General features: G+C 45.2%; 1 protein-coding gene across 1 annotated transcript; it reads left to right on the top strand.

Annotated features, from left to right (window-relative positions):
* Positions 1-4,419: 4,419 nt before the first annotated feature.
* Positions 4,420-5,738, top strand: LOC148183391 (syncytin-1-like). The gene is given in 4 exon segments (XM_088061463.1): positions 4,420-4,510; positions 5,092-5,463; positions 5,466-5,601; positions 5,603-5,738. Coding segments are annotated over 4 exon segments (735 nt in total).
* The last annotated feature ends 21,106 nt before the right edge of the window (positions 5,739-26,844 follow it).

Here is a 26,844-nt window from a genome sequence, read left to right as displayed (position 1 = left end):
CTACTCACATCGGCTGAAAGCTCACTTAACATTGTGGATATTAAATTTAATTCTTTCTTAGTCTAGCAAGCGAGCCTTTTTAGAGTGGCTAGGCTTTAATTCATTCAGGCTTCGCTTTGACTGTTTGATGTTTTTCACTCTGCTAGCTACATTCAGCAATTGGTGTAAGCTTGGGTGGAACAAAGTTAATTACTCAAGATAACAGGGTCTTCTATGTGGACTAGCAGGAATCTAATTCCATGCTCTATCTCCACAGATTAGGAAGATGGAACTAGGTAATCGCCTTGGTAATTGTCCTGTAAGACTGCACCACTAATAAAGGCTTTACTTTCAGTGGTAGTAACAAGATCAGCTATAGGGTTGACTGCAGCTCAGTGCTACATTACTTTGTTAGAATGACTTTTTGTCGGGTTCAAACATTATCCATCCACCTGAGGTATTGGTGGAACTTAACAAATCTAATTCTTCTGAGGGTTGTAACATTGAGTACTTTGGTAATTTTTGCTTGCCAACAGGCTTCAAGTTGTCTTAATGTGAAGCCAACAGTGCGACTGCACTCTTGCAACATTGCCAATTGATTCAGTCGAGTCTCGTTACTAATTAAACCTTTAAATGCTGGAGGATCCCATTCAGGGACTCCTTTGAGACAAGTGCGAAAAGATCTCCAGGGGTGGCTAGGCCCAAACACATTGACCTTTGGCCAGTTCAATGTGCCAGAGTGACCCATATGTTCTGTCGCTTTTGGATGTTAGTTAGCAGACAGTTGGTTGGGACTATACACATCACAATTACCATAAGCAGTTGGTTCCATGTAAATGACACCATACTTGCAAACTCACAGCTAAAACTTTAACGTTAAATGAACTTTCAAAGATGCTTACACTACCTCTTGAAGGGGGAATACTTATACTTTATACTAACATAACAATTACTACACAGGCTAAACTCTTTATCGTAAACTATTATCTAACTACCTTTAACACATGTGCTCTGGTATATATGCAGTCTAAGCGTGAAAGCAATTTGCTGAAAGGGTAAACACACAACTACAATTTGCTTTATATACAGTTAAATGGAGTCTTTACACTTCTTAGATCTTCTACAGAATGTCTCTAACACAATTCAGTCCTGGAATGTTCACTGCTCCCTTGATGTCAGCTGGCAGCTGATCGGTGACTGAGGGCTTTGATGTTCAAGTTGTTCTTCAGATCCTTCTAAATCTTAAAACAAAGGATAACTGAAAAATTGGTAAAGACACAACATCATAATAACAACATAAAATTTCTGTTGGCAACTGTCTGTATAGTGTTCAGACACAACTGTGTCCTGACAGGTCCACTTCTGATCCATGTCTGAAGTACCACGGCTGTGTGATGACATCTCTGTTCACTGGATCGCGCGTGTTCAGAGGCACACAGTCTGGTCAGATGGACAGGTGACCTTTTTGAACCTGCCAACAAAACACAGAGACTTCTCTCCTTGAAGTTAATGAACTACACTAATTAAATGCTTTTAAGGCATCCATTTCCCCCGTTTTCTTAAAAAAAAATAAAATGAGATGTACTTCTGTCATAAACATCAACATCAACGCAAAACCATATACACAATTAATAAGAACTTATACCAGTTAAAAATCAATTAAATCATAAACATTATTAATAACATATGTAATATAAAACTACTATTAATTACTAAAACACTGCACTAGCATCCCATAGTTAGCAAAAAAAAACAGAAAGAGAAAAAAAATCAGTGAAGGATTGGATAATCACCTCCGGACATGATTCTCCAAGCCTACTTCAAAATTGATCCATCTGTCATATTAATAGGGTCAAATTGTTGAGTCAAAAACTGACTCAAATACTCTTTTGGTACAGAAAACATCTGGATCTGCTGGCAAACATTCCATCCAGGTAAAGTCAAGGCTTGTCCAGGGCCTTAGACTTTAAACTGGAAAGATGCCTCTTAACATATTTCTAAAACAAGGTTCTCAACAGTAGCAGCTATGAGATGCTTACAGCACAGCAAACTGTTAAAATGCATTTGTACAAATCAAATTATCAGAAGCCTTAGGTACCAGACCAATTAAACCATGCAGCAGTTGGTTTAATCTGAAGCCTCCCCCATGGCAGCTGATCCTCAGCAATGGTACATCTTCTTAAAATTCTGGAAACACTGAAAAATAAGAAAGCTATAACAAACAAAAACTGCAGATATTGCAACAACCAATAGAACTCCCAGTGAAGTCAAGGGTGTCACAGACTGCATTCACTTCTATCCACAAGCAGGTGTTCACCAGTGTTCCATCACTGCTGTTTCAGTTGTGGCTGTCTTCATCTCTCTAGGAAAATAACTATACTTTGCAATTTAAACAAGTGTCTCCAATAACACATAAAACAATTTAAATTTAACAATATTTAAACCTAACAATAATTATTTATGACAAAAGGAAATAATAAACTTATCCTTAAAAGAATATCTAAGTTAGGAAACTTAACTTAAAAACATTCAAGCCTAAACATTATAAATCCTGACTTTTCTTAGTTCTATTAACACTTAATCTATACTAAATAAAAACATAACTTAATCTTATTCTGTTACTACAAAAAAGCAACTAAAAGTTTGATATATACCTTTTAAACAATATAACAGTAACATGGATTCACTATAGAGATTATAAAAATGTAACAAATCCATCACAATTCTATGTCATCTAGCTTTGAGAATAACCCACAGTAACTGCAAATGTTATTAAAAATACTTATCCATAACAGGAATTTGCCTAGTATATGCTTAAGTTGGTTAGGATTTTAAAGTGCAATCTTTCTAGAGAAAAACCACAAGAACACAGGATTTGGCAGGTTGCCATTTAGCTTTTGTAGCACTTTTCAAAAGTACTACATTTACATTTTTTCAGAAACATTAAGTCCAATTCTTAAACTAAAATCCAAAATCCAAATTGGTATATATGCAGTTATATGTGTTTTATATAACAAAAGAACTCACATTAAAATTACCTTATTAAAATTGTGGAAAAAACAAGCAAATGGATAATATATACTTTAACTTAACTTTGTCTTGTGCAGTAAACTTCTCTTAACTAATTATTTTTTAAACCACAAATCTCTTCTCTAGATAACACTAATTGGAAGGTTTTCCTAGAAGCTGTAAATCATACCATGTTTTAACCTTGGGTTCTAAAACCAATTATTGCAAGGCAACTTCTGTTAAATACTTTTTCTCTTTTTTTTCCTTTTTTTTTTTTTTTTTAACCTTCAAAGAACCACAATAATTTCTCCAGTACAACTCTAAAAACTGCAATTGCATAAACTCATAATTACCTAAAACACAAAATTAACTCTAAAATGGTATATAAAAACATTTTGAAAACCCAATAAATCATGACTTTTTAACAAACTGGATACTATCCCAGTGCTTTGTCTTAGAGAGGGAGCGGGGGGGTGAACTGCCCACCCTGCTGCTGCTGCAGCTCTGCTCTTATCTTTCTTCACATTCTCTACATACTCTCGCAGAGAGGAAAAACGGAGAGAAAGAAAAGAAAAAACCTCACAAAGTTAACTTTAACAAATGCAGTTTTTTTCTCTCAATCTCTCTTGTTGTTCGCCGATAGAGGAAAAGAGGGCGCGATTTTACAGAAGCAGGCGATGTTACACGAAAAGTCTCTCACGGCCAAGTGCTAACAACGGCGATCACTGCAGCTTATCAGCATGGCCTTGGAACTTTTCTTGCGCTGCTTCTACCCCCAGGGTGCCTTTGTTCTCCGTGCCCACCTCTGTGCTCCCCCATGTCCCCCTGGTTCGGGTGGAAACCAATCTAAATTTGGCTTCTTTTCTTCCAGGGTGGTAAAGATGGAACTTAAATAAGATTGTAATGTTAAAAGCAACTCCAAAAATGAAGCAAATATTTCTGGATGTATCACATCCTGCCATAACTGAACAGATTCTGTTAGTTGTTTCAGCGTTCGCTGTGGAACTTTTTTTTTTTTTCTCATTATTTTCTTCTCTTTGACTCTCCCTCCCTCTCTCCATGGGCAGCATAGATAGGAGATAGCTTGCCCAGCAGTGGGAGGTAAAGGCATCTGCTGGTGTGACGCAGGTAGAATTACGGAGCTCACAGCCTCAGCATACCTCGCTTTTCTGATTTTATTGTATTAATTACAATCTGCCAAGTTCGACCGAGAGACACAGTGTCCTTGCTCTTTTCCATAATTGCCGTTTCCCATATCAGAGCCGATATATCAGTCCGTTCTTTCACTGCAAAAAGCAGTGTGGGCACTGCAAATGCCCATGACAATTAGTCCATATAATGAGCATATTCAGGTCCTTTTCCCTGGCTGCTCCGCCTCATTTAACGAGGATGCAGAGAAGCAGTTTATCTGCCGCCGCAAATTCCACATCCATGGCTACGGCCCACGGCAAGGGGGAAGGTTGCGACCCTTCTACCACGCCCTTGCCTTCGGACTCCCCCAGCGACTCGCCCCCGTTGATTCGCGAGCCGCCTATCTGGTACCGATCCAAGGCAGCATCTATCTGCTCTCAGATCCGCTCCACCAACCTCGGTCCAAGGCTCCGTCCCACCGTGCGTGGATCCACTGAAGCCCCCCTGCCCGCAGGGTGTCCCTGTTCGGGCGCCAAATATTGAGAGACCGCCAGCTATTCACCAGTCTTCACAGAAACAATTGTGAATGCCGTTTATTTCTATCTTTAGCACACCTTTTATAGGGTTCTACAGGGTCTGCAGGCAGAGTAAGCTACTATTGGCTAACACACACAGGTTTACATTTTTTCTCCTACACACAAGGATATTGTTTTGCTTTACTCTCTCTTCTGCATGAAGGTTTCAAGGACTTTAGCCTTTAATATCACGACTTATTTCAAAGGCTGGTTTGTGCATACAGGCCTTTACTAATATATAAAATATAGCAACATTTCCCAGAGTACTTTCTGGTGAGCAGAAGTGACAGAAATGAACAGAAGTGAACAGAGGCCTATAAGGCCCTAATTCTATAAGATTTTTCTTATCTGCTAGAAAAGTGGAATGGACATCATGAAGACTAGTTCAACCACTCAGGAAAGGGTGGTGTATGTGAAAATAAGGCCTGGAGAATCCTGTCCATAGACAAAGATCAGGCCTGTACCCTTGGGACAGTAATTCCAAACATAACAATATTTGATCATATTGAAAATCTAAACGGGAGGAGCAAAAGAACTATTAATCCCCTTGTTGAATGTCCCACACTTTTCCATAGTATAATCAGAGCTCTCATTCCCTATTTCAGAATAATTGATCTGGAGAGGGCAGCTATATACATCTCAGCCGTTATTGAGCATATTGAACAGCAGACTACAGATGCAATTTCGACCTTACAGGAAGAAGTCCATGGTCTGTCTCATATGGTTATGCAGAACAGAATGTTTCTCAATTTCCTACTGCCTGTACAAGGAGAGTGTGTGCTATCATTAACACCACTTGTTCTTATGTGGAACAAAGTGGAAAAATTAGGAAGGATTTGGCTGAAATTCAGAAGCAGACTCAAATTTTACATGAAGTAGCTCTCAGAAATAACACCTTGAACTTTGACTGTCTTCAGCACCCTCACTTCACAGCTACAAAACTGGGCCTGCATAAAAGAAGTGTTCATAGTATCTGTAATCATAGTTGGCATCTGTGTGATAGCCGGTGTGACAGCCGGTTGTGTAAACCGGTGCTGTGGTTAAATATGGAGTAGAGACTAGACAAGGTAGAGTCTTGCTAGTCTCTAAAAACGGGGGGGAAATATGCCAAATTGATTTTTTGCCTTTCTTCTTTTATATATTCTCTGTATTATTTACACATATATTTGTAGCTCTATTATTGTATTCTAGCTAGCTCCTGTACTTTTCCTTGCCTACCCAATAGGCAGAAAGACAAAACAGATTTCAAAAGGTTCCAAGCTGGGGGTCCAAGGCTCCTTTCTTATCTTGTTTTTTCCTGGTGAGAGGAATGATGAGCTTGTCTTTACAAACAAGCTGTGGGTCAGCTGATAAGGTGTAGCTATCAGTGAGAGACAACAGAAACAATGGGATGGATTCCAGTAGAAGATCAAAGAGGCACTGAAAGAACACTATGAATTCCATAAAAGTTAAGAAGGGATTATGCATTGGGGGTGGGGGGGGGAAGATATCCCAGTATTAGGCGTTCAGGGAAGCCTGTACCTCTCAAGTACCTCAGCCTATGGGGAAAGGGAGAAGGGACAAGTGGCCGGGAATTAGGATAAAAAGGAGGCTGCGCCCTCCAAAAATTTGAGAGACCCCAGGGGAATGCCCCATGGCCTCTCCCTTTATTCGAATAAAGAAAAAGGACTCCTCTGTCTCCTTTTTGGACATAAACCTCTGGTGTTTGTGGATTAATTTTCCTGACACTGGCAACCAAGGTTGAGACCAACTCTTAGATACATATTTTTATAAACAAAGTTTAGCTCTCATCTGAGGGGAGAGAATTTAGAAGGTACTAGAACTGGAGTGGAATTAAATCACCAGTTATAATTCTAATTGGCGATTCTTGTCAGATATGCTAATTTGCAAAACCTATAAAAATTGTATATGCATTATGCAGTGTGTGTATCTTCGGCATTTTCCACATGGTGAAGTCTGCACCTAAGGATCCTTATAAAGGTAACCCCTTTTTATCACCCTAGCTGTGTCTGGCTCATGACTTCAGGATTAGTGAAAAAGGCATCAACTTAAAACTTTAAAGAAATCCAGAGACTGCAGGGAGTTTTCTCCCTGATTTGAGTACTGCTGGTATATCACAGTGCTGGATTTTTTGCTGCATCTTGAGGTGTAATTTCTGAATGTCTTGGTTTGAAAAAGCCAGGTGTCTGCTAAGAAAGGCAGAAACCTCTCTTGAAATGGAAAAATGTACACCCCCCCCCAAATTATTATAATCTTGAAATCAAGGGGCTCTCAGGCAAAGATATGGGAATAGGAAAAACAGTTCTTTACTAGGAAAATTAAAATAAAAATGCAGTAGCACAAAAAACAACAAACCACTGACAGAATCAGAATACAACCTGACACTCTGTTAGTCAGGGTGTTGATAGCAGTCTGATTAAATAGTGGCTGCAGTCCTCCTGGAGTGACAAATGTGGTTTTGTAGAAGCAATGATCCTGTAGAAGGGTGTATTCCTCTGAAAGTCCGGTGGTGTAGATGGGTCCCGTTTTTCCTCTGTGAATCCAGTGGGAAAAGGCTGTCTGTGGTGTTCTGTCTCGGATTATATACAGGTAGGAATGCTTGGCTCCTACCCCCGGGGTGGAGCATCTCACAATGGGATGATGTAATTTCATCAGTCATGCAGTGACTGACTTAATGACCCATTAACAGAAGATATCCTTCTGGAAGGTGGATGGGTCTTGGAAGATATAAAGAACACTGCCACACCTGGTTTTAGCAGATGGTAATAGAATGTCACCCTGAAAACTAAAGCCTTCTGATAATGTTTTCATAGTTTTATTTACTTTCCCATGAAAGTTCTATAAATGTAAGCTGTTTATCACATTCCTTCTAAGAAACGTCTTTTGATGGTCGGTTTCGCATGACCAGTGTGTTTGGGAAGGTGATAACTTAATTATCCAATCCCTGGTCATTGTCGAGAATGTATAAATACTGGAGTCAGAGAATAAAGTTTGGTTCTTTCCTGTTCTGAGAAGCGCTCATGTGAATCATTTCGTCTCCTTTAGCGACATCTGGTGACCTTTGACATGTACTGCAGGTAAAAGTTGCTGTGTAGTTTTGGTGAGTTGCCTCTCTTCTTCTTTGAAATGGCCTCTTTTAGGTCCTCGCCAACTGATGCGTTGGTACTGGAATTTTGGCGAGGTTTACTGGATAGGAAGCAGATTGATGTCTCAGAGGATGCTTTTCAGGGATTGTATTATCATGGCTGGCATGAAGGGTTTTTTCCTATCATTCAGAAAGCTTTTTCGAAGCAAGCTTGGGATTTGTTAGGAGATTCCCTAATTCAGGCTGTCCCTGTAGGGTGTAATGCGGAAATAGCGGAACTCCTAGTGACCTGAAGGCAATGTGACCGAGCTCTGGAGAGCTGTGGGTCCTCTTCTGACAACTCAGTGGGAGGTTTCTCTGAGTTGGACAAAGGGGATGGGATGAATTCTAGCTTTGGGAGCTTGGCAGAGTTCTCTCTCTCCCCCAGTGCTGCTGCGCTGAAGGAAGGCTGTATCTCGGACTGGGAGGTCAGCTCCCCCGGGGTGGCTTGTGACTCAAACCCCCAGAGTGGCCCAGCTTAGCTCAGTGATGAGGTTTCTCTTCACTCTGGTTTCGAGCCAGTACCAGTTGGATTTGTGGATCTCTAAGTTACTTCTGGAAGTCAAGTCTATCAAAAGAGCAAAGAAATAAATAAGGGGTGGAATCTTTCCCTGGGTTGCATTCCCCAGTTTATTTCTGTGAAGGGGAATCCAGAGGGAGAGAGACAAAAGATTTTGGGGTCGGGGAGTTTCTTTTAACAGGGTTTATCAGAAGGAGGGAACTTCAGAGAGAAAACCAATTATTTTTCTCAGCTAGTACATTTACAAACTTTCTACAAATCAAGGTTACATTCACTAAGATAAGGAAATAACAGACACCAACTTCTTCAAATGCCCACAAAGGTAAAGGAGTATTCTCCACAGAGGGGCAGAGGGGGAGGGGGGGGGGGGCATGGTTTCCTGGCAATGCAGGAGGGAAAGAAAGGGAAAGTAAGAATACCCTCTCGGCTTCTGTAGCTCAGAGGCATTCTGGGACTGGAAAAACAAAGTTACAAGCTCTCATGCTGGAAAGAAGGGTGTCTCTGCTATCACCCCCGTGCTTTCCAGGCTAAAGAGACTCCAAGCATCTGGAAATGCTATCAGGGTTTTTTCTTTACTTTATCCGGCTTCTTGCCGCGGAGCTGAGGATAAAAAACTTCAGTAACCATGTTAACATGCCTCCCGGTAAGAGCCGGGAGGAAAAGAGACAGGGGAGGGGAAATCGCAACTAAAAGAGGGGGAAAGATACATTTCAAGCTATCTTTTACTAACATAAACTAACTTAACAACATTCTAACAACTTTACTACAACAGCTTGGGCAGCCAGCAAGCTGCCCCCCCACCCCCCCCACCCCCCCCCCGAACCGGTAGGCTCTCGAGAGTCCCACAGACCTGGTGGGAGTGGCCCCGCCTTGCCCAGTGCCCAGGAGGCTGAAGAGCGAGTCGGAGTCACCTTCCCTGTGTGTTTTTCTAGCACTGTGAGGTGGGGAGCCTCTGAGGAGTGGGCCAGCGCCATTCCTGGAGGTGGAGTTGGTGCTGATTCCATGCCCTCATTGCTGCAAGGCTGTAACATATCCCCCGGAAGTTGAAAGGGCTGGACCGGGCTCCGAGCCGGCTGCCCTGCATGCGCAGGCAGGGGCAGTCCCGGAGGATGAGGGTTTGATTGATCTTCTCTTGGACCCTGTCCCAGTGGGTGGGGCGCTCATGCCACTCCTCACGGAGTGGCCAGTGCCGGACATTTGGTTTCGTGTCAATGGTGGGAACCTGCTGGGGGCTGTGCCGGATGCCTCCCCTCCAGTGCCTGCTTCACTGGACGTGGGGGGGGGGCGCTGGGTGGGGTGAGGAGGCTGGGCTGGATTCCACCGGTTCCATGTCATCCCCCCGCGAGCCCAGGACAACCCTTGGCAGCGGGGCGCGGAAGTGCAGCAGCTCCGTGGGCAGCGTCCCTCCCTGCACTTCATTCCACCCCCACGCTGGGGGAGGAACGCGCCAGGCTGGGTCTGCCTAGTCCTGCCTCAGGTTCCTGTGCACCGTCCAGACCTGCGGCTGGGGCGGGGCTGCCACTACCGTCTCCCACGGCTGCGTCGGCCCCAGCAGATACGGGCCCTGTGTTCTTTACTCTTGGCGCAAGCACGGCGGTTAAGAAGCCAATGACCCCCAGGGGCAGAGGGCCCCGGGCTGGTTGGGCTTTTTCAGCTGGTCTATGGAATTTATCTCCCTGCCAAATGACAGTGTGGCCAAGGAATCATGCACTGTGAAAGCCAAGGTTGATGAGGTGGCTGGTTGTGATTCCAAAAACATCTCCCTGGAGGGCAGAGATGAATTCTCTGACACTGCTGGTGCTGCAGGGACCATGATGCCGAGCGCTGTTGCGGTGGCTCCCAGCCAGGTGTCTGCCCGTCTCTGGGGGGTCCATGGGATAGAACATAGCAGGCCCGGCCATTCTTCCAGATGGTTATCAGGCGTTCCCTGCGATTCAGGATGCAATTCAGAGAACCCATCAACCATTATCGTGGAAGGCCCTTGTCGCCCTGAAAACTCAGCTTTTTGATCTTGTTTACATAATTTCTAAGCACTTTCCCAGGACAGTGACTGTAAACATAGATATGTATACATTCTTTCTGATACACGTCTTTTGATAGATGTCTCGCATGACCAGTGTGATTAGAAAGGTGGCAACCTAACTATCCAATCTCTGGTCATTGCCAAGAATCTATAAATACTGAAGTTGTAAGAATAAAAACAGTTTTTTCCCTGTAATATGGGAGCTGTGTCTGTGTGAATCATTGCATGTTTTACAGCGACAGGCCCTGACGAATCCCCGGGAGAAGGGTGAAATACATGGGTTAGGGTCCAGTCAAGTCATGCAAGCACTGCGAGTTCTTGTTGGTGATGTAATGTTGCCATATGACATCCGGAGTCTGGCTCATGTTCTTTTTAAGCCAGTTGAATACTATATTTTTGAATCACAATGGGCTCAGTTGGCATGCCAAATAGTACAGAAGAATACTGACTTGGGTCAGCGAGATCCCAGGCGTGCGATTGGATCTGATGTTCTGCTGCGTACGGACGGCTTTACTGATGTTAATAGACAGACTGGCCTTGACCCTCTTATGCTTGATCCATGCAAGGAGACGAGCATGGCAGCATTAGTGCAGACTATAGAAATGGTCGCCCCAAAGGAGACCTTTGTGACTGTTGTCCAGCAGGCTGACAAATCTTTTCTGCGATTTGCAGATAGGCTGACTGCTGTAAAGATGCAGGTGCAGAATCACGAGGCGAGACGGCTCTTGCTCAAGCACCTCACGAGGAGTAACTGTAATGCCTAATGTAGGAAGATCATTGGGATGCTCCCTGGTGATCTCTTGCTAGCGCAAATGGCACAGGTTTGTGTAAAGGTAGGTATCACTGATGATAAGATGGTCGCTGTGGCTGCTGTTCTGCAGCCGGCTTGGATGGGGCAGCGAAAGCAGGGAAATGCTCAGGCCAGCAGAAAACAGGGAAAGAAAGTACAGGGGGTTACAACTCCCTTGTTTTTATGTGCTCGGTGTGGAAAGCCAAATCATGCTGTGAATGTGTGCAAGGCGATAGTTCATGCCAATGGCCAGCCTTTGTTGTGCTCGGGAATCAGGAAGCAGAGTGCAACGGCAAGGCACGCTCAGACACAAGCCTCTCTTCACACACTGGAGCCAAAGGAGGTCTGCTTGGCCAGCTCATAGCCAGCACCTGCAGATCAGCAGGCCTTGATGTCTGCACAGCAGACATGGTTGTTTTAGACTCTTGCAGAATGCACAGGGTTCCCTTGGATGCTTTTGTTCCAGTGGGTGAGGGCATGAGTGCGTTCCTTGTGGGACAGTCTAGTACCACTGCCCAGGGTGTCATTGTGAACCTGGGAATCATTGATTCGGATTTCACGGGACGAATTTATGCCACAGTTTCTATGCTCAACCCCCTGTCACTATCCCTGCAGGAACCAGGCTGTTCAACTTGTGCCTTTTAAGTCTTGTGTTCGCAGAGCTGAGAACCGGCTACGGGGAGATGGCAACTTCGGGTCCACTGGGCCGCCTCAGGTTCACTGGACCACTGTTCTGACTGCCAAAGATCGTCCCGAGAGGGCGTGTACCCTGTCCATCCCTGGTGAGGCACTGCCAGAGGTTAGCCTCCGCGGACTTCTTGACACTGGCACAGACATCACAATTGTCAAGATTGCCGACTGGCCCCTGGAGTGGCCCTTGGAACTGGTGTGAATGTCTGTCAAGGGGTTGGCAGGAGCACAATGCTATGTGAGCCGGAGCCCCGTGTTCATCACGAACCCAGAGGGAAACACGGCCATGGTTTGACCTTAAGTTATGAATGACTCTCAGATAAATCTCTGAGGGAGGCATGTTCTGGCTGCATTGGGAGTGTGTATTGGGACGGATTTTTGATGGGGGCCACTGTGATGAAGGGTGCAGAGTGTCCTACACCTATACAGTGGCTGGTGGACAAACCCATTTGGGAGAACCAGTGGCCTCTCCCTCAAGATAAATTAGTTGCCCTTTGTGATTTGGTACAGGAACTGTTGGACCAGGGTCATCTGGAGCCTTTGACCAGTCCCTGGAACATTCCTGTTTTCTGCATCAAGAAAAAGTCTGGGAAATGGAGGTTGCTACAAGACCTCCAGAAAGGTAATGCTGTGATGGAAAGCATGGGGATGTTGCAGGTTGGCATACCATCACCCACTATGCTTCCCGCTGATTGGCCAGTCTTCATTGTGGATCTGAAGGAATATTTCTTTACAATTCCTTTGCATCCCAATGACAGACCAAAATTTGCCTTCTCGGTGCTGGCTGTTGTCTTGGTTCTAGAAGACAGGTGTCTGCTACGGAGAGCAGGAGCTTCCCTTGGGTTGAAAGAATGTAGAGCCCCCTCTCTCTGAATTATTATAATTTTGAAATCAAGGGGCTTTTAGGCAGAGATCTGGGGACAGGAATAACAGTTCTTTACTAGTATAACCAGGCAAACAAACAACAATAACTACAGCATTAACAAGAAAACAGAACCAGGGACCCCGTGACAGCTTTCTGGGCTGAGACGGGATGGAGGAGAAACTTTGTTTTCACAAACTCTTCGGGCGGGCAGTCCCAGTGCTCCTGCAGGGCTCTGAGGAACAGTTGGCTGGAATAGCAGTGACGAGCTGAGATCCTGGGCCAGTGGATGAGGTGTATCAGCAGTTCCACAGCGGTGGCTGGCACTGCCACACATCCTGGCAGGACAGGGGGTGCAAGACCACCAACAAAGAGGGGAGAAGGAGAAGAAGCAGCAGCTCCGTCTGGGTGATGGCGAAATTCCCTTCTCTTTACTGCAGCAGCTCCGCAACTTAGCAAACGAGCGTCTTTTCCTGAAGCTCAAGAAAGCCAGCCAAAAACTGTCTTCACTTTCTTTTCTTGCCCCCTTCTTCCTCTGGGCCCGGCCATTCTTTGTTTTTTATCGAGCACTCACTAAATACCCACAGTTAGGTTGTCTCTGCAGCTAATGGGTAAAAATTTCATGGGCAGGCCAGAACAACAATTAAAAAAAAAAAGACACTTAACTCTCAACACTATCTACCCTGAATTTTTTCTCATACCAAAATGTTACATCAAATATTAAACCTTTAAATTATACATGAACACATACTACTATAACTATATACATATGTACATACAGATACAGATACAAGCACAGTGTCATGGGTAGTTCACCCTAAAACCAGGTCCCCTTGGGGTATGCACTTGGTCTCTCCATCTTTTTGCATCACCTACTAAGTGCAACCCGGTCCCTGAGCAAAGACAACCCTACGGATTGGACTGTCTTTCCTGGAGGCAGAATTAACTTAAACAGTTTTTCCCAGCATACTTCTCATATGTACTACTGGAACTTTATCTCTATCTGTTGTTTTAAAGGGTTCAGATTGGGCAGGGCCTGCTCGGTTAGTGGAACCTCGGGTGTTCACTAACCATGTGGCTTTTGCTAAATTAATCTCTCAGTTCTTGAAAGTTCCCCCACCCAGTGCTTTCAAGCTGGTTTTAAGCAGGCCATTGCACCGTTCAACTTTTCTAGCAGCGGGTGCATGGTAGGGGACATGGTACACTCACTCAATGCCATGTTCTTTAGTCCAGGTGTTTATAAGGCTGTTCTTGAAATGAGTCTCATTGTCTGACTCAATCCTCTCAGGGGTGTCATGCCTCTAAAGGACCTGCTTTTCAAGTCCCAGGATGGTGTTACGGGCTGTAGCATGAGGCACAGGGTAGGTTTCTAACCATCCTGTGGTGGCTTTTACTATTGTGAGCATGTAGCACTTGCTTTGGCGGGTTTGGGGCAGTGTGATGTAATCTGCCAGGTTTCTTCATACTTGTATCTGGACCACAGCTCACCGTACCAGAGGGGCTTCAACCGCTTGGCCTGCTTGATCGTGGCACACGTTCCACAGTCATGGATAACCTAGGAAATACTGTCTATGGTTAGATTCACCCCTCGGTCTCGTGCTCACTTATAGGTGGCATCTCTCTCCTGATGACCTGAGGTGTCATGGGCCTATGGATCTAGGAACAACTCTCTCTTGTGTTGGTAATTTAAGTCTGTCTTTGATATTTCTATTTTTGTAGCCTGATTTACCTGCTCATTGTTTCGGTGTTCTTCATTAGCTGTACTCTTGGGGACATGGGCATCTACATGACGGACTTTCACAGACAGTTTCTCTACTCTGGTGGCGATGTCTTTCTACTTATCAGCAGCCCAGACTGGCTTTCTTCTGCGTTGCCAGTTGGCCCTTTTCTACCTTTCCAGTCATCTCTACAGAGCATTGGCTACTATCTATGAATTAGTGTAGAGGTAGACCTTTGGCCACTTCTTTTTTTCAGCAATGTTCAGGGCTAGTTGAACAGCTTTGAGTTCTGCAAGTTGACTTGATCTACTTTCTCTTTCAGTGGCCTCTGCGACTTGTCGTGTGGGGTTTTATACGGCTGTTTTTTACTTCTGGTTCATCTCTATGATGCGACAGGAACCATCGGTGAACAGAGCATAGCATGTTTCTTCTGCTGGCAGTTGGTTGTACGGTGGAGCTTCTTCAGCTCATGTTACTTGTTCCTGCTCTTTTTCATCAGTGAGACTAAAGTTTTCACTTTCCGGCCAGTTTGTAATTATTTATAAAATCTCAGGGCGATTTGGGTTTCTAAAATGGGCGCACTGCGTGATGAGGGCGATCCACTTGCTCCATGTAGCGTCGGTGGCATGGTGGGTAGCAGGAACCTTTCTTTTAAACATCCACCCCAGCACTGGTAGTAGGGGTGCCAGGAGGAGTTGTGCTTCTGTGCTAATCACTTCTGAGGCGGCTTGAACTCTTTCATAGGCAGCTAAGATTTCTTTTTCTGTGGGAGTGTAGTTGGCTTCGGACCTTCTGTAGTTTCGGCTCCAGAATCTCTGTGGTCGGCCTCGAGTCTCTTCAGGCACCTTCTGCCAAAGGCTCCAGGACAAGCCATTGTTCCCGGCTGCAGAGTAGAGCACGTTCTTCACGTCTGGCCCTGTTTTGACTGGGCCAAGGGCTACTGCATGAGCAATCTCTTGTTTGATCTGAGCAAAAGCTTGCTGCTGTTTAGGGCCCCAGTGGAAATCATTCTTTTTTCGGGTAACCAGGTAGAGAGGGCTCACAATCTGGCTGTACTCAGGAATGTGCATCTTCTAAAAACTTATGGCACTTAGGAAAGCTTGCATTTCCTTTTTGCTGGTGGGTGGAGACATTGCAGTGATCTTATTGACGACCTCAGTGGGAATCTGACGCCGTCCATCTTGCCACTTTACTCCCAGGAACTGGATCTCTTGAGCAGGTCCTTTGACTTTGTTCTTCTTGATGTCAAAGCCGGCTTCTAGCAGAATCAGGATGATCTTTTATCTTTTCTCAAATACTTCCATTGCCGTGTTCCCCCACACAATGATGTCATCAATGTACTGCAGATGTTCTGGAGCCTCACCCTTTTCCAGGGCAGCCTGGATCAGTCCATGGCAGATGGTGGGGCTGTGCTTCCACCCCTGGGGCAGTCAGTTCCAGGTGTACTGCACTCCCCTCCACGTGAAGGCAAACTGAGGCTTGCATTTTGCTGCCAGGGGAATGGAGAAAAATGCATTAGCAATGTTAATAGTGGCGTACCACTTCGTTGCTTTGGACTTCAGCTCGTACTGGAGCTCCAGCATGTTCGGCACGGCAGCGCTCAGCGGTGGAGTCACTTCATTCAATGCACGATAGTCCACAGTCAATCTCCATTCTCTATCAGACTTGCGCACAGGCCAGATGGGGTTGTTGAAGGGTGAGTGGGTTTTGCTGACCACCCCTTGACTCTCTAGCTCTCGGATCCTTTTGTGGATGGGGATCACAGCATCTTGATTTTTCTTATACTGCCGGCGGTGCACCGTCGAGGTGGCAATTGGTACTTCCTGTTTTTCTACTTTCAGGAGTCTTACTGCAGATGGGTTCTCTGATAGTCCAGGCAGGCTGTTCAATTGCTTAATGTCTTCTGCCTCTACAGCAGCTATTTTAAAAGCCCACCTGAGTCTCTTTGGGTCTTTGTAATAGCCATTCCGAAGGAAGACTATGCCCAGAATACACGGGGCCTCTGGGCCAGTCACAATGGAATGTTTCTGTCACTCTTTCTCAGTCAGGCTCACCTCGGCTTCCAACAGAGTCAACTGCTGCGATCTCCCCGTCACCCCAGCAATGGAAACAGGTTCTGCCCCGACATGTCCTGATGGCATTAGGGTACACTGTGCACCAGTATCAACTAAAGCTTCATATTTTTGTGGCTCTGATGTGCCAGGCCATCGGATCCACACCGTCCAAAAGACCCAGTTTTCTCGTGCATCTTCGTGGCTAGAGGCAAGGCCCCTCTAACACTGGTCATCCTCTCTTCCCTGGGCATGCATGCTAGAGGTTCTTTCAAGGGGATCATCTTTTCTGTAATATGTGGCAGTTTTGTCACAGGAGGTTGAGGCTACCTTCACTTTAGTGGAACCTTTCTGGTTAATGGTTCCCTCCCTGAGTTGACGCACTCGTGCTGCCAGGGCAGAAGTGGGTTTCTCATCCCACTTTCTCATGTCTTCCCCATGGTCACGTAGAAAGAACCACAGCTCAGTTCGTGAGGTGTACCCTCTCTCTCTAGCTGGGGGACTCTGGGCTTGGAGTTTTGGGCTTGTGACCCGCACTGGTGCTATATGGGAACTGCTCTTCCTCATCTCTTCCCTCATTTCCCTCATCTCCTCTTTGAGCTCTTTAATCACAGCGGAAATCTTAGCCTGCTGTGGGCCATGGACCATACTGTTGAAATTTCTAAGCCTGGTGGCGACAGAACTCACCATCTCTCAGCTGTTATCAGCATTAATCATTGCAATGAAAGTGGTGTATTCACGTGGCCCTAGATTTGTCAGACTCCACAACATCTGCCCAGTGCACCTGACTTTGTCGGGGTCATTATCATGCTGTCCACCCCTCTCAAAAAGGACCTCTAATACCGCCACTTGTCTCAGCTGTTGGATCCCTTCCTCAATGGTTTTCCAGCCCCTTCTATGATAGTGCTCTTCCATTCTCTCTCTGTGGACAAACCTCTCTCTTACACTCATCAAAAGCCGCTCCCAGAGGGAAAGGGGCCCTGGCTCCCTGACGAATATCTGATTCACACCTGAGTCCTGAGTCAAGGGTCTTACATTCCTTTCCTCACCACCATCCAGCTGCACGCCTGTATCCATAAGGTCCCAGGCCCAAAGTAACCAGGTTGTATAAGCTTCACGCCCCCGCCTCACAATGTCTTTTTGCAAGTTACAGAGACTGTCATATGTCAGAGACTCAGTAATGATTTCAACTTCTGGCTCTCCTGTGGGTTGTGAGGGCCCTTCTTTCTTATCCTTATCAACAGGGTGCTGTGATTTCATCTTAGACTTCCTCGTTTCCACAGGGGCCACTGCTGCTGGCTGTGACTGCCCTTGTGGTTCAGCTGGAACCTGGACGGTTGTAACATCTGTGGGTTCCACTGCTGCACCATCAGACTCTCCCTCTTCGAGGCAGGGGGAGGGTTTCCCAGCAGCTGAGGAAATGCACTCCTTTAGCATCTGGCCCATCTCATGCATCTCCCTCACCAGAACCCCCACCCACTCTGGGTGGTTCATTTCTGAGGTGAGCTGTGGGGCAGGCTCTGGAGCAGCACTCCCTGTCTCTGGGGTTGTGCCGGGCTCTGGAGCAGCACTCCCTGTCTCTGGTTCTGGAGTAGCATCTCCCGTCTCCTTTTGTCTTTGAAGGCTAATTAGAACAGGCTTATCAGCAACACCAGCCTCTGTATGATGTCATTAGCATCCAGAGAAGATTTTAACCTTTCGAAAACTGGTGGGGTAGGCCCAAGGAACTGGGTGAAAGGTTGGGAGAAAATTTCCCCAGCTGTCTTTTTCTCCCAGTAGGTACTATTATTAAAGTAACCCGAAAACCATCTAGTTAGTGTGTGACAACTCTGAATCCATGAGCCCGCCGTCCAGAGGACGTTAAACATCCATGAATTCTTCACCTTATCAACTCACAAAACAAATGGATAATAGCCACAGTAGCTTTAGTTATAGGACCCATATTTAGGTAAGGTGCAGCAAATGGGAGAAATATAGCTGTGACCACATGCCCCCCGAACCTGGGTAAGCTAAAAAACATGGTTCTACCTAACAAGGTTTCTAAATCCAGCACACAAAAGTTAGGTTATTTAAGAACTGTTATTCCTTTTTTGCCCTTTTTCTCTCAGTGCCCCACGTTGGGCGCCAAAATATGTATTGGTTCTTGACGACAGGTGTCTGCTAGGGAGAGCAGGAGCCTCCCTTGGGTTGAAAGAATGTAGACCCTCCTCTCTCCGAATTATTATAATTTTGAAATCAAGGGGCTTTTAGGCAGAGATCTGGGGACAGGAATAACAGTTCTTTACTAGTATAACCAGGCAAACAAACAACAATAACTACAGCATTAACAAGAAAACAGAACCAGGGACCCCGTGACAGCTTTCTGGGCTGAGACGGGATGGAGGAGAAACTTTGTTTTCACAAACTCTTCGGGCGGGCAGTCCCAGTGCTCCTGCAGGGCTCTGAGGAACAGTTGGCTGGAATAGCAGGGATGAGCTGAGATCCTGGGCCAGTGGATGAGGTGTATCAGCAGCTCCGCAGCAGTGCCTGGCACTGCCACACGTCCTGGTAGGACAGGGGGTGTGAGGCCACCAACAAAGAGGGGAGAAGGAGAAGAAGCAGCAGCTCCATCTGGGTGATGGCGAAATTCCCTTCTCTTTACTGCAGCAGCTCCGTAACCTAGCAAACGAACGTCTTTTCCTGAAGCTCAAGAAAGCCATCCAAAAACTGTCCCCACCCTCCTTTCCTGCCCCCCTTCCCCCCCTGGGCCCGGCCATTCTTTGTCTTTTATCGAGCACCCACTAAATACCCACAGTTAGGTTGTCTCTGCAGCTAATGGGTAAAAATTACACGGGCAGGCCAGAACAACAACAACAACAAAAAAAGACACTTAACCCTCAACAGCTGTCAATAATGCTGAGCCTGCACAGAGATATCGGTGGAGAGTTTTGCTGCAAGGCATGCAAAATTTGCCAGCCATTTGCCAATGGTATGTGGCTCGAGCCCTGTCTGGAGTTGGCAAGCAGTCTCCTGATGCTCATCTCTACCATTATATGGATGACATATTGGTGGCTGTGTCCACCCAGGATGAACTGCTGAGGATACAGCCTCAGCTGATCAATGCCTGGCACTCTCACGGGCTGCAAGTGGCTCCAGAAAAGGTTCAGCAACAACATTCTTGAAAATATTTGGGGGTCAAAATTTTGGAAAAAACAGTCCAACACCAGGAGGTGCAATTTGTGCAGTCAGTAAAGACACTGAATGATGTTCAAAAATTGGTGGGTATTGTCACTTGGTTGCATCCATATTTGGGACTGAGCACGACACAGCTGTCTCCCTTGTTTGATCTGTTAAAGGGAGACTGATTTAAAGTCACCTCGAACACTGATCCCAGAGGCACGGCAGGTGCTGGAGCAGGTTCAGCCAGCAGTTTCTGCTCACCAGGTCTATCACATTGATCCTTCCATTGATGTCACTGTTTTCATTACCACTCCAGCTTTGCATCCCACAGGTATCATTGGCCAATGGAATGATTAATTGTCTGATCCCTTGCATGTCCTGGAATGGGTCTTCCTGCCCCATCAGCCACAGAAGACGGCAACTGCATTGTTTGAACTGATAGCTTGCTTAATAATCAAATGCTGGCAATGGTGTTTGCAATTGATGGGTGTGGATTCCACAAGGATTGTGCTCCCGGTACTATGGATGCTAACTATGAAGCAGGAAGCACAGTGCTTGTGGAATAGCAGACCACATAACTTTCTCAGTCTTGCCTGAGAAAGTGGCCTGGGAAATCATAAGGAGGAATTAAAACAATCCTCAGATATAGAAAACAGCCTTGCAGGTGCTGTTTGTCAGTTTCTTGTTTTCTTGCAAGAGAAGGTCGAGGGGTGGTGTACCCCACTGATCAATGATGGTGATGTGTTAGTTTACTAACCAATAAGAGTTTTACTTTTCTGTACTTTCACGTATCGGTCTATAAAAGTAGATCTGAAGTAATAAACCTTAAGAGAGAAAGAACTCTCCTGTTCAACACACAGGAGAGTCTGTGTCGTTCTTCTCACTGTTCCAAATAGAGCGACACGGTACTGCGGGAAGACTTTGACTGGAGCTCTGCAAACAGTATTTCCATGCAAAGTACTCTGGAAAACTTTTCTGGGCAGATCACTTATCATCTGACCAGCCACAGGCTGTTGCAAGTGGCAAAATTCACTCAAATTTCTTTGCGCCCTAAAAATAGTCAGGAGCCTCTGCAAGGACCCACTGTCTTTACTGATGGTTCGGGGAGGACTGAGAAGGCCATTGCTACCTGGAAGGATGGATCTGAGTGGCAGGTTTTGGAAGATCATGAGAATGGGTCATCCCAATTGGTGGAATTACAGGCTGCTGTCATGGCATTTCAGAAATTTTCCCAGGAACCTTTCAGTTTGGTCACAGATTCTGCCTATGTGGCCGACATAGCCCAGTGGTTGGGTCATTCAATTTTGAAGGAAGTCAGCAATCCTGCTTTGTTTTATTTACTGAAGGCCCTGTGGTGTGCCATTCAGGCCCGGGTGCATCCGTACTACGTTCTTCATGTGAGGAGTCATACCAATTTGCCAGGGTTCATTGCAGAAGGTAACACGAGAACTTGACAAGTTGGCTAACCTGGCAAGGGTTGCACCTCAGCCTGATACAGACGCGCAGGCCAAGGCATCGCATGGATTTTTCCACCAGAATGCACATACTTTGCAGAAGCAGTTTCAGTTGACATCAGCTGAGGCCCATGACATTGTCAAGTCTTGTAACGACTGTCATGTACTTGCTGCACCTTTGCCTGCAGGTGTAAACCCCAGGGGCCTTAGGGCCTTGGAGCTTTGGCAGACAGATGTCACCCAGGTTGCCGAGTTCGGCCAGCTCCGGTATGTGCACGTCAGTGTGGACACTTTCTCCTCTGCAATGTGGGCGTCCGCTCACACAGAAGAAAGACCCACGATGTTATTGCCCACTGGAGGCAGGCCTTTGCTGTCTTAAGCATACCTTCTGCTGTGAAGATGTAAGAGACAGTCTGAAGATTCTCCTATCTGTCTCACAACCGCAGCAGAGACCCTGAACATCACAAGGGACTCAGTACAGGGGCTCTGGCCTGGTTGAGGTGGATGATTGCCAAGTGATTGTTTGCAGGTGTGCTTGCTGTGCTACCACGGTACACTGCCTTCGCTCCGACTGGCAAGTAGAGACTTTTACCCCACGCTTTCCCCCCTGAGCAATGGGCCTCTTCATCATGGTCATCAATCTCCTCTGGTTTTGGCTTTGTGCCCCTTGCTTTGTAAAAGACTATAAAATACACCCCAAAACTTACTTTCATTTGAGATCTCCCCAACGAACAGAAGACTCTGTGTCGGTGGACAGCTGAGTGGACTTCGACGTTGGTAGCTATAATCCCCTTACTCTCTTTTCTTATGCTTTGCTTTCTCCTCTTTTCCCTCTATCGCATATTAGTGCTGATGAACACTCAACAAAGTGTGTTTTGCTGTTTAAGTCCCTGGTTTGCTGATAATCTTTTGTACTCTAAGACCAACTAAAAGAACCACATCACGAATCCCACCTTGCGGATCGTGACAGAAGACCGATAATGGTCCTGTTTACACCTCTCAGAAGGTACGGCAGTTCCTGCAGTTGTGGGGTGTGTCACACAAGTTTGGTATTCCTCATTCTCCAACAGGTCAAGCTATTGTAGAATGTGCTTATGGTACACTAAAACAAGTTCTACAGAAGCAAAAACTGGGAATGCAGGGTGAAACCCTGCAGGGTCGGTTGGAAAAAGCTTTATATACCATCACTTACCTCACAGTGCCACAGAACTCAAATAACCTGGTCATGTTGAATCATTACCTTTCATTTCAGGCTTTGGATGAGATGCATCAGCCTTGAGCAAAGGTTCGAGTGAGGAATTTAGTCACCAAACAGTGGGAAGGTCCCTATGACCTTATCGCTTAGGGCCACGGGTATGCGTGTGTATCCACAGATACTGGGGTATGCTAAGTACCTGCAAAGTGCATTCGTCCTGACCTGCAACCGCAAAGGAAAAATCCAGCCAACGGGCATGTTGGAGACCATGACCAAATTGAAAGTCATCAAATGCATGGGCCTTTGGATGATGACTCAGATGCAGATGACATGAGTGATCACTCCGATGGCCCCTCCACAAGCAGACACTGACAAAGTTTTCATTTAATTTTTTTTTGTAATGGAGAAAAGGTGACTTATCACCCTGAAACTAGAGCCTTCTGATTGTTTAGAACATTGTTTATTTTCTTTTTTGATTCTTTAGAATATTGTTTTTCTTTGTTTATTTTTCTTTTTCTTTTTTAAAGGAGCAAGGGTGAGATGTCACCCTGAAAACAAAAACCTTCTGATAATGTTTTCATAGTTTTAGTTACTTTCCCATGAAAGTTCTAGAAACATAGGTTGTTTATCACATTCTTTCTAAGAAACGTCTTTTGATGGATGTTTCGCATGACCAGTGTGTTTGGGAAGGTGTTAACAATTATCCAATCCCTGGTCATTGTCAAGAATATATAAATACTGGAGTCAGAGAATAAAGGTTGGTTCTTTCCTGTTCTAACACTGAGAAGTGTTTGTGTGAATAATTTTGTGTCCTTTAGCGACAATAGAATACACACTTTTAGTTACATCTTGTTTTGCAACTTAAGACACTGAAATTCTGACGGATTTTGCCCGACTAACAGCTGTAGTACCTAATATTGCAAACCTAACTGTCACACTACAAGCAGACTACTATGTGCTTGGGCATTCATGGGGCAGCGACAGTTTTGGAGAAAAGAGGTATCATCCCTTCATCATGTTTCCCTTATAACTCTCCTGTCTGGCTGGTGAAACAGCCAAACATAGTAATGGTTTATGGTTTATTACAGGCAATTGTATGCCAATACTGTGCCTTTAACTGCTGCTGTGCTAAATGGTGTGGAACTGGTAACTCAATTACAGACAGCATCCCACTCATGGGTTGTAGACCTGATTTTTCTGAGCCTGAGAGAATTACAGCCTGGCAGTGGCTGATCTGTTCCCAAGGGAAAGTCCCTTGAGAGCATCTCTCGCTCAAGGTCTACCTTTGTAAACAATTTCATTTTCTCAAAACAGTTCTGTACAGCTGTGGTTAGTGTGTTTTTCTCTTGTCCCACCAATGGGACAAGAGGTGGTGTTCCCTTTACCAATCATGTTAAACCTGTAGCGTAATACCCTATAAAAGGCTGAAAAGTTCGGGAAATAAAGGCCTTTCCTAGCAACTCATTCTGGTGTGCTGCATAGAATCCACACTTCTGCATCATGTCCAACAGCAACAATGGATGGCAATCCTAGATGTAAAATAAATGTTTTTTATGACTCCACTCAAGAATACAAGGCTCAGTTCACACTCATCTGGAAGGGAGTGCAATACACCTTTAACAGACTCACATAGGGGTATAACATTCAGTCACAATTATACATGGTGCACTTTTTGAACTTTTACAGAAAATCTCGCTCCCTCTGAACATTAAATTATGTAATGCTTTAATTGCAGAAAACTCCCTCAAAGCGGTGAGGAAAGCAACAACAGTAGTGCTGCAAGCACTCGGTGAAGTAGAAGTTGAGATTCTACCTGAGGAATGTCAAGGCGAAACTGGCCCTGACAGACCAAAGAGATGTTTATTATTCAGCTCGACTACATTTTAAAAGACAGAAGAAAAACATTCTGTGTGGGAAAAAGGACTTTTGTCATTAGTCTGTGTAACAGGACATCTCGCCCTCAGAAGGTGTTGGGGTCTGGGGTTTTTTTTGTACTTATGGATTTTTTTTCTGTAACTTGCTAGGAAACTAATTACTGGGTACTTATGGGTACTTAAGAAAAACAAAAGAGTGGCCAAACTCAGAGGAAAGGGGAGAGGATACCTGCAGATTTGGAAAGAAGATAGGGGTTGGGGAGCTGCTAGGGCTCTCGCTTTGGGTTTTGGAGGACAGGAAAGCTGTTGCTTACTGCAAAGAAAATTCACTGTCACCACCAGAGCCCAGTCCTGTACTGCCTCAACCTTTCTGTGAGTGAACTTTTGCTCGTAAGAGCAGCTGTTGGACTGGGACCTTATTAACACCCTACCTCACTAAATGAGAGACCTATCCTCATCTGTTCGGGTGCCCAGGATCTTGGATTCACCCCTCTCTGCCCTGCTGGAAGCCGGGCTGCTGCTATCCCATCCCTGTTGTTTCTTCGTCACTGCTCTGAGTTTTCACTGCACTGTAGCCCTGCACCTCCTGCCTGTCGAGACATTCCATGGTTCCAGGCACAGATACAGAGCTTCTGATACATCTTGCTACCACCCCAGGATTTTTTGCTCATTCCTTCTGGCCCAGCTTGCTGTTTCTGTAAGTCCTGCTGGAACACCAGGATTCACTGCCCCAGGGGTGTTTGTGAAGCAAAGCCTTTCTTTCATCCTTCCCTGTCTTGTACAAAGCTGCCATTACCGTGTGCTCCCCTAGCCCATGCCACAGCGCCCCCTGCAGCCGCAGGGGAATCAACCCACCTGCCCTGTCCACTGGGAGCACCAGCACCCCTGCCAGCTGTGCCCAGAACTGCACCAAAGGGGAAAGTGCCTGCGGCCAAGAAGGCTGTCACTGGGTTCCTGGTTCTGTTTGTTGTTAATGCTGTAGTTGTTGTTTGTTTGCTTTATTAGACATACTAGTAAAGAACTGTTATTCCTACTCTCATATCTTTGTCTACGAGCCCCTTAATTTCAAAATTATAATAATTCAGAGGGAGGAGGTTTACATTTTTCATTCTAAGGGAGGCTTCTGCCCTCCCTAGCAGACACCTGATGTTCAAACCAAGACAGAAGGACATATCTGCTGCTTGTCAGCTGATGAAACAACTCAGGGCATCTTGCCCCTCACATGAGTCTCACATGAGCCTTGATGAAATAACTCAATCAGGACAGCTTCTCTTGTAGTGAGTTATTTTGGCACCATGGAATTGATGATTTTATCTGACAATAAACATCTTGTTGGATATTGAGAAACCATCCAGACTATTCACTGAGTCCTCATGGAAGTATGGCGAACATCGTTTATTTCTATCTTTAGCACACTTTTATAGGGTCCGACAGGGTCTGCAGGCTTAGCAAGCTACTATTGGTTAATACATATGGTTTACATTCCTTCTCCCATACACAAGGATATTGTTTTTCTTCATTGTCTCTGCTTCAGGAGAGTTTCAAAGACACTACCTTTAATATTGTCACTTATACCAAAGGCTGGCTTGTGCAGACAGACTTTTACTAAAATATCATGCCTTTACTCTGTTAAAATGTTTTACTACAATTCCCCCTTTCTCTTTTTGCACAAGAAAGGCTTTAGAAGCAATTCGTTTTACACCTCTATGGAGACAAGATAACATACAACTTAAAATCACTATCTCAATTAACACCATAAGTAAAATTCATTCCCCTTCTAGAACAAGAGACTTTAACCATACAGTAATGCTTCAGTTGGCTAACCAACTTCCAATGGGGTCACTATCTTCTTTCAGGGCATGTAACCCATTCTGTAGCTGTTTTAGTTGCGTGTGGATGGAAACTGAATGACCAGTAAGATTCAAACAGCACACGCCTTCAAACTCTTCACAACCATGTCCTTGTGCTAAGAGCAAAAGTCAATTGCAGCTCGATTCTGTAATACTGCATGACATACACTACTCACATCGGCTGAAAGTTCACTTAACATTGTTGATGTTAAGTTCAGTTCTTTCCTGGTCCAGCAAGGGAGCCTTTTTAGAGTTGAGAAGCCTTTAGCAGCAGCTGCTCCTGGAGTAAAAAAGGAGGCTAGCCATATTATACCACGACTCCAAAAGTCTGAGTCTCTAACATCATCACATTGTAATTCATTCAGGCTTCACTTTGACCGTTTGATGTTTTTTATTTTACCAGCTATATTCAGCAATTGGTGTAAGTTTGGAGGGAACAAAGTAAGTTTCCCAAGGTAACAGGGTCCTCCATGTGGACTAGCAGAAATTCCATTCAATGCTCTATCTCCACAAATTAAGAATATTGAACTAGGTGATCACCTTGGTGATCGTCCTGTGAGATTGCACTGTGAATAAAAAGCTTTACTTTCAGTGTTAGTAATGAGGTCAACTATAGGGTTAACTGTAGCCCAGTGTTGCATTACTTTCTTGGAGTGGCTTTTTGTCGGGGGTTCAAACATCATCCATCCATCTGAGGTATTGGTGGAGCCTAACAAATCCAATTCTTCTGAGTGGCCCTATGGCAACACTGACAATTTTGGTAATTTTTGCTTGCAAGCAGGCTTCAATTTGTCTTGACGTGAAGCCAACAGTGCGATTGCACTCTCGTAACATCGCCAA

This window comes from Pseudopodoces humilis, chromosome 12 (assembly GCF_049639895.1).
Source record: "Pseudopodoces humilis isolate 2021_Gansu_Grassland_sample_001 chromosome 12, ASM4963989v1, whole genome shotgun sequence".
NCBI lineage: Eukaryota > Metazoa > Chordata > Aves > Passeriformes > Paridae > Pseudopodoces > Pseudopodoces humilis.
This window is presented reverse-complemented; position numbering and strand designations above follow the sequence as displayed.